Source organism: Limulus polyphemus, unplaced genomic scaffold (genome assembly GCF_000517525.1).
Source record: "Limulus polyphemus unplaced genomic scaffold, Limulus_polyphemus-2.1.2 Scaffold7367, whole genome shotgun sequence".
Classification (NCBI taxonomy): Eukaryota; Metazoa; Arthropoda; class Merostomata; order Xiphosura; family Limulidae; genus Limulus; species Limulus polyphemus.
Window position 1 is genome coordinate 14785 of NW_013672977.1, and position 8724 is coordinate 23508.

The following is an 8724-nucleotide window of genomic DNA, read 5'->3' on the forward strand; positions in this document are numbered from 1 at the left end:
CAGTAAATTTTTTAATACAAGTCAACAAACGCGATGACATGGCCTTTGACATGTGACCTTTCGCGATAGGGTTAACAAATGATGCAATACCAGTAAACATTAGGAAAGACACCCAATCATACAGATACACCACTTCACACCAGAATATCTAGTTAAGGACATCAGCACACCAAGACAGATTATTGTAGTAACTTTCTTATTCTATCTACACAAACACACTCAGATGTGAAGTATGGCAAAAGTTTTACTTACCATCTGCTCTTCATCTGCAGGAACTGAGAAAGAAAACAACATTTATAGGTAAATTTTATGTAACAGAACTTGAAATAAATATCACAGAACTTTTATAAAATTTTCTAATTTTAAAGTCTTCCTCAACATGATTCATGCTGGAAATTTCTTATGATCTAAGTACTCTGAAATGTAGATATAATAACGAACTATATCCACAAAAATCAGATACATAATGAATGAATTAGCAACTGAACAATTGTTTTTAACTTCCTAATTCATTCCAATTTGCACAGGATAAAAACAACACATTAACAACAACATAGCAATCAGTGTTCAGCTTAAACAACCACAAATGAGATACAAACCTATAGGTGGGTTGAAGAAGTTAAAGAAAGAATCATTCTGTACTGTCTTAGTGACTGTTCTGACAGAACCCCGTGACTTGTGTTTCTGTTTTTTCTTTATAGCCTTCATTGTCACGTTCTTTCCCTTTTTCCAATCAATCGTACACCTGAGATAACAAAAATAAAGATAAAAATCTTCAATCTAAACAATGCGTACAAGTGTTAATATCTTATATGTTAATGGTTTGCTTACTATAATGATGGTGTTTTATGCCAACTGGAAGAGATGTCACACCGAATTACAAAATCAAACTCAGTGTGAAATGAACAACCAATGAAATCATCCCTTACACTGGCACTGATACAGTTTATAACTAATCAGTCACAGCTTAAGACTACTTTTTTGTGAAAATACTCATAATATTGATAAACAAATGATTGTTAGTAGATATAACCTCTATTTTTTTCAGTTGATCTGCACTGATCTCAGAAATAACCCAAAATCAGTGGAAAATCACAAACAAATCTCATGTCTGCAGAATCTTAACTAGCCTACAATATCACATTTTGTTTTGAAGGTGGATAGTATCATTACCATTACACTACTTCACAATCTAGTAAAGACAGATGATACATTGTTTGTTCAGTTTTGCTCAAAACTACTCGAGGGCTACCTGCACAAGCCATCCCTAGTTCTGAAATAATAAGAAAGAAGGTACTCAACATCACCAACCACCAATTTATGGGCTAGTCTTTACCAATGAATAGTGAGATTGACCATCACGTCATAATGTCCCTATGGCTGTATGTTAAGAGTCCTAACCACCAGGCCCCAAGATAGATGTAATATTAATAAAAACATGACAGTCATATAAGAAAAATACAATAAGAACCACATCCAAAAATAAGCTCATATGTACCTTGACAACTATGATTCCCAAAAATACTCACAATAGTATGTAACTACTGCAGTTTTATACCCTGACTCTCAAAACTGTTTTTCCAAATCACATGGTGTTTTTGAGGAGAAATTGAGCCCTAAAGTTGAAGACATTCATCATTAAGTGTATACTGGAATATTCCCACCTTACTTGGATTTGAACATAATTTGCACAACAAAACACGAACACTTCCAGTGTTGGGCCACATTGGATTATTTGCAAGGAGGGTGGGGAGTGGGGATTTTCCTATATATGCTTAATGGTGAAAGTTCCCTACCTTAGGCCATGATTTTTTTGCATAAAACATCACAAATGGGAAAAATGGTTTTCCCAAGTTAGAATGAGCAAATAAAAGAATTCACCAGTAAGTATTATTCTGGGCATTTTTAGATGTGACAGTTGCCAAGATACTAGTGTTAGTATAAACTATCCACTCAATGAAAGGTATCTACCATTTTTATTTTATAAATAGATTTTATTATAACAAATACATACCAATCCCAGCCTTCCTATACACTTTGACACTGTAATATACACAAATTTATTCTCACCCTTTGCATTTAATAATTTCAGGTCCTTCAAATGAGAATGGGTCATCATCTTCTGGCATACATCTCATCTCATATTCTTTTGTTAGAACTGAATTGTTAAAATATTCATTCGGCTTAAAATGGAACTCTAAGGTAAAACCCTAAGAAGAAGATAATAGCATGAGCACAATTTTTGGTAACCGATAACCATGAATAAAGTACAAACATGCTTTTAAAATCATTAAAAACCATTGTTTAAGTCAACTAACTGCTTTAAAAAAATCAATCACACTTTACTTTTCTAAACTAAATCTTACTTTTAAATTTAATGTTTTAATAATTTAAATTTTTTTTATTTATTTAGTAGTTAACCCTTTAGACACTGGTGGATCAAAGTATGCACATTCCGACTTTTTCTAAAATTAAAGTCAAGATGTTATTAAACAGCTTTATTACCAATGTATGTCAATAAACTTGGCATCAAAACAGTTTATAATTCAAATTTTAATTTCAAAAGAAAATATTTAAACAAGTTTTCAATATTCACTTATGCATCCCTTTTACTTCGAATCTCCCTCTTTTTTTGAAATTCTTCCTACCACTGTACTACATATTTTATATATCTTTGAACTAAAATGAAAACTTATAGCATCTATTGTTCTTTAATGATTTATATAGCATAAACTAAACTTGCATGCCACACCCCTCCTAGCACATGTGAATAATTCTCCGACATTTGCTATTGAATTATTTAATCGTTATGAAGTTAGCTTATTCTCACAATCAAGTTTGAGTTACTCTACGTTAATTTCACAGTTTGCTATCTCCCAGATCACCTCGACCAGGTAATGAAAATATTTTAATGCATATGTAACTTAGTTAGAAAGGCAGTTAAATTATAATAGTTTTAGGACATTGTCTCTTTGTTGCATGTTAACATTGTTCTGAATTGCATATTTAAAATAAATAAAAATTAAATACTAGCAACACCTCTACCAAAAATAGGGTTAACTTTCACTGAGACTGAAAGTAAAAAAAGTACAAGACCCACATAAGTAAGTACTAAATTTCTTGTTGTTTGCATGTTTTTTATTATCATTAAAAAACTAAAATGTAAAAATTAGAAACTTATGTTAGATAAAACAAATTAAGGCAAAAAAATAAGTAAACAAATTATAGCATGCGCATGTCTTGTGAGTATATTAACTTGACAGAACATGCCAGTAACTATATGTATACAAAGCTTCTTTGCTGTAATTATTGACTTTGATACTAATCTAAGAGGCAATAAAGCACTAATCTAAATGGCTGAAACATTTGAACTGTATTAGCTTTGTCTGTAAGAATAAATAGTGTGTAATTACTTGTAACATTAAAGAAAGAACAAAGGGCCAAATTGACCAATTCAGTAAATAGTTAGTGTTAGGATAGAGAAAATAACATATAAAATATAAATATTACTGATAAACACTTTTGGTACTCATTTATGAGGGTCAAGAGGTCATGCAAATGAAAGTTGAAAACTGTAAAATGAAGGAAATATTTTAAATCTTATCCTGAAAATAACTTTGCAATCAGACTAACTCCATAAATGTAGACAAATTTTCATTAAAAATTAAAAAAAAAAGACTCAATTTTTTAGTGTGTGTACAAAAGACTATTTTCCAAGAGCTAACCAAGTTTTCTGAAGATACAGTTACTACACTAAAAGTTATAAAATATAGAAGTTTCTTAAGTTACATGGTATTATTGTAAGGTTGGTCACGATGACCAAGCCCATGCAGAGAGGGTTAAAAAATAATATTTTTTATAAAATGAAATTCCTGCAAGGTATTTCATTCATTAAAACTCAAGAATTAGAAAACAAACATAAGGTTGTCACTTATCGGTTGATTTCGTTACGTCATCTTAACAACACTTACCATTGGATTTGACTGTGAAAGTTTCACCTTAACATCCATTAGATTTTTAAGGATAGGCTCATCGTGCTCCTAGAAGTAAAGTAACAAGTTCTCATCAGTATTCTTAACACACTACCCAGTTAAGAACTGATGTTAGGGCACACATTAATTTTACACATGTTAATCACAATGATTTGACTATTTCAAAAACAAAACTCATAACGATAAAGCAACAACAGTAGGTAAGTGTTATGACTTTGAAAGGACATGGTGGAATAATACAATGTTACACGAAACACCAGTCTACAGAACAATACAGACTGACAAATCAGATATTATTAATAGCACAATAAACCAGTCTTAAGCTATGTGAATGACATCAATTTACTGACCTGAATCATTTCTGCTATTATTTCAACATTTTTGAAGGTTGTTAGCCAAAAGTCAGGTATACCTTTAACATCATCTGAAAAAAAAAAACACTTTCAAAAATCTATCATGTAAATCCCATATTTATTGAAAACATGAAACTTTAAAACGTTTACTATTGGTTAGTTTCAAAATCATTCCATAATATTACTAAGAAATAGAATTATACAAAAGTCAGAACATTTAACTTCAGTCTAAAAAGATTGAACTTAGGATCCTGTCTAAAGTCCTTTAAGCTTTGTATCGTAGGATTCTGTCTAAAGTCCTTTAAACTTTGTATCGTAGGATCCTGTCTAAAGTCCTTTAAACTTTGTATCTTTGGATCCTGTCTAAAGTCCTTTAAACTTTGTATCTTTGGATCCTGTCTAAATTCTTTAAACTTTGTATCGTAGGATCCTGTCTAAATTCTTTAAACTTTGTATCGTAGGATCCTGTCTAAAGTCCTTTAAACTTTGTATCGTAGGATCCTGTCTAAAGTCCTTTAAACTTTGTATCGTAGGATCCTGTCTAAAGTCCTTTAAACTTTGTATCGTAGGATCCTGTCTAAAGTCCTTTAAACTTTGTATCGTAGGATCCTGTCTAAAGTCCTTTAAACTTTGTATCGTAGGATCCTGTCTAAAGTCCTTTAAATTTTGTATCGTAGGATCCTGTCTAAATTCTTTAAACTTTGTATCGTAGGATCCTGTCTAAAGTCCTTTAAACTTTGTATTGTAGGATCCTGTCTAAAGTCCTTTAAACTTTGTATTGTAGGATCCTGTCTAAAGTCCTTTAAACTTAGTACTTTAGGATCCTGTCTAAAGTCATTTAAACTTAGTACTTTAGGATCCTGTCTAAAGTCATTTAAACTTAGTATCGCAGGATCCTGTCTAAATTCTTTAAACTTAGTATCGTAGGACTCTGTCTAAAGTCCTTTAAACTTAGTATCGTAGGATCCTGTCTAAAGTCCTTTAAACTTAGTATCGTAGGATCCTGTCTAAAGTCCTTTAAACTTAGTATCGTAGGATCCTGTCTAAAGTCCTTTAAACTTAGTACTGTAGGATCCTGTCTAAAGTCCTTTAAACTTAGTATCGTAGGATCCTGACTTTAGCATTCATAAAACTTAATAGTTCATAAACATAAAAATATCTAACACACAGACATTTTAAACATACAGTATGACAAACAATAATGTATTTGAATCTGTTTCCACCTAGTATATACTGTGCAACACGGCCTTAATCTTTGACCTGAAAACTAGCTTTCATGCTTGTTAGTAGTCCAGTCACATGCCTGATGACAATATTTTATATATCATCAAAACTAATGTATATGTAGTATTTACATTAGTCTGTCTTGTATACAAGTTACACTTTACTCCTCTCAGAAATTATGAGCAGCCATTTTAATAAGTCCAATTTACTTCCATAAAAATACTAAAGTTTGAAAAGCTAGATTATTTGAAAGGATGTGACTGATGTATTATAAAAGTTTAGAAATTTACAACCCACGAGTTCTATGGCATATAGAAAGAAATTAATCACTGTTTTCACATGATATAGCTTTGTTAGCTAGGAATTATGAAACAAAACTTACAGTTGGTTGAATTGTCCAGGTGTTAACACCACCAATAAAAATTCACCATTCTTAAACAACTTGAGTGAGATATAATTAACAAATATGTACAAAGACTAGAAATTATCAACTGGACATATTTTATCTATGCAGGCATGAGAGTCACCTAGTTCTCCTGAAATAAAAATTACAGGGGCAGGGTAAAACCAAAACTGGGATTAGCAATTTGTATCTTCTTCCTTATTACTTTATTCAAACCAAGTTTTAATAAAGTTAATGTCAAAAAATATTTTAATTACAGTTTCATTTTGTAGGTGGTTTCAGAGGAGGATCAGACAAGTTTCTTTAAAACGTGGTGTATTTTGTACCCGTGAAAAGCACGAGATACCAGGCTGGAATGGATTAAACACCAAATTTACATGAAACAGATTTAACTTTATTCAAATTCAACTGAGTTTCTTTACTTCTGAATGACCACTTACAGATTGCTCTGTTGGCGGATTTCCAATATACATTAACGTCACTTATCAACAACATTTGGTCCTTAAATCTGTTCTTGCATTCTAGCACACTCAAACTTGAGGAAAATCAATTCCTTCCATAAGGTAATCACCCCGTTATTAAAATAAATAATGTCATTAACTGGAACCTGAGGGTGTTTACCAGATCTTAAGACTTGTTTCTTCACGTTTTATTGTTTTTCAGAATAACACAGCATGAAAAAATAAGAATCCTTTATCCTATTATCCCCAGGAAAATATTGTAAACTTCAACAAGGTCACCTGTTACCTTTCTTTATTGATAGAAAATAAGAGATCTTAACCTATTCCTGTAAGATAAACCCTTCTATACCCATATTCATCCTAATAACTCTTCTCTGAACTATTTCCATTCAGTCAATATCAATTCTATTCTTAGAAGATGAAACCAAAACTGTACACTGTATTCCAAGTGAAGCCTACCTAGTAATTTGCATGTAAAACTGTATACTGTATTCCAAGTGAAGCCTACCTAGTGATTTGTACATAGAGATAGCTACTTCATTTGATGTATAATCAACATCTATAAACACACCCAAATATTTATAATGGCTCGATTAGTAGTTAGACACAATTCAAAGAGCAATAAAATTTATTTATAAATAAATATATACTGTTATGAACTTAAAGCTTAAAGAAAAAATGCATAATTTAGATTTATTTCAATTTTTTTTTGGTGGTTACAAGGTCGGTTATATTGACCAGTTGTATAGTTAGGGTACAGAAAAATAACAGATAAAATAAAAAGTTTTAGGGAAACAAACATTTGAAATGTATTTAGGAGGTTTTAAAGAATACATAAATCAAATCTGAGATTTTTGAGACAAAGAAAAGTATTTTTAACATTAACACAAATATCACTTTGCACACGGACTATTCAAAACAAATACTCGATATATTCATGGACAAATCTTTAGTAAAAATACTTCATAAAAAAACTGATTTTTGAAGTACAAGATACTTATAATATGTACTACAACTCTGCCAAATTTTGTGAAAATACACACACACTATATTAAAAGTAAAAATGGTCCTGTAGTTGGTACCTGAGAAAGACCTCATACTGAGAGAGTTAAGCAACTGATTTAAATTATAACTGTTATGCATTACCTTGCACTTATAACACTATACCTTTATCAATATAAAATAAACAAGTAAAGACAGAGACCCAAGTTATGATTACTAAGGAACTCTGCAAGTAGCAAGCATTCAGTTTGAGAAAACTGCACTAGCTACAACCTTTAGCTTTCTTCCATACATCCAATGAACATTCCAGTTAACTTCTCAGTTAGTCTTTTCCCAACCTCTGCTGATGTATTTTTATTAGCTGAATTTTTTTTATGTGGCACCCTATTAACAGCTTCTTGATAATCTAATTCCCTACATCCACACCCTTTGAATCATCTACATAACAAGTAACATACCCCCCCCCCAAAAAAAAACAACTTAAGACTAGTAAGATGAGGCTTCCCTTTACTGAATACATGTTGACTTCCACTACCATATTTCACTAAATTATTTCAAAAATCCTTTGTTAGACTCAAAACATTTTCCCATTAAATAATAACAAAAAAAAACAAAAAAAACTTGCCATTAACACCCTTTAAAAACCCAATTACCAATCTAACACTTTGGATACATTCAACATACTTAAAACAATCCTTGCTGGCAGCTTTAACACCATCAACCAGCCATTCCTCTAAGATCTTTCAGATTTCTTAATTTCATTTTAACTAAATCCTTACCTTTCTTATAGATCTTTTTAATTTATCTGTTAAACTTTCACCACTTATCTCTGCTCTCTTCCTTTATGTCTTTATTAAGTCAATTAGGTTTGACCTTCCGTGTCATTTTTTTTTTATCTTTTTACTATTGTACCTACCTTGAATTAAAAGCAGTTTATTTTTCAAAATTTCACAGATTTGTCCCATGACCTTAAAACTGACTTTACAAAAATTAGGAACTAAAATTTCATTTATTTGTATTCCAACACAGCAAAACATCAAATTAACTATGCAATAATCACTCTTTCCTATACGTACATCTCCCTCCATTTCTCCCTCTTGCAACTGTATTCTCAATAGTAATTAACCCTTTCCAGACAGGTCACAGGCCATGTCATCATGTTTGTTGACTCGCATTCAAAATTTTATTGAACTACTATATCATGAATAAGTTTGGTATCAAACTGTAGATTATAATTCAAATTTTAGTATTATTAGTAAATATTTAACATCACATTTTGGGTGTCACAT

General features: G+C 31.1%; 1 protein-coding gene across 1 annotated transcript in view; it reads right to left on the reverse strand.

The window, feature by feature from the left end:
- Window positions 1-8400, reverse strand: part of LOC106474565 (nucleosome assembly protein 1-like 1) — a 15322-nt gene extending 6922 nt beyond the window's left edge. The window contains exons 1-6 of the mRNA XM_013935254.1: window positions 8352-8400; window positions 4343-4416; window positions 3972-4040; window positions 2071-2210; window positions 600-745; window positions 253-275 (exon numbers count right to left, since the gene is read on the reverse strand). Coding sequence (XP_013790708.1) covers window positions 253-275; window positions 600-745; window positions 2071-2210; window positions 3972-4040; window positions 4343-4416; window positions 8352-8400 — 501 coding nt within the window. The remainder of the gene's footprint in view (window positions 1-252; window positions 276-599; window positions 746-2070; window positions 2211-3971; window positions 4041-4342; window positions 4417-8351) is intronic.
- Between the last annotated feature and the right edge of the window lie 324 nt (window positions 8401-8724).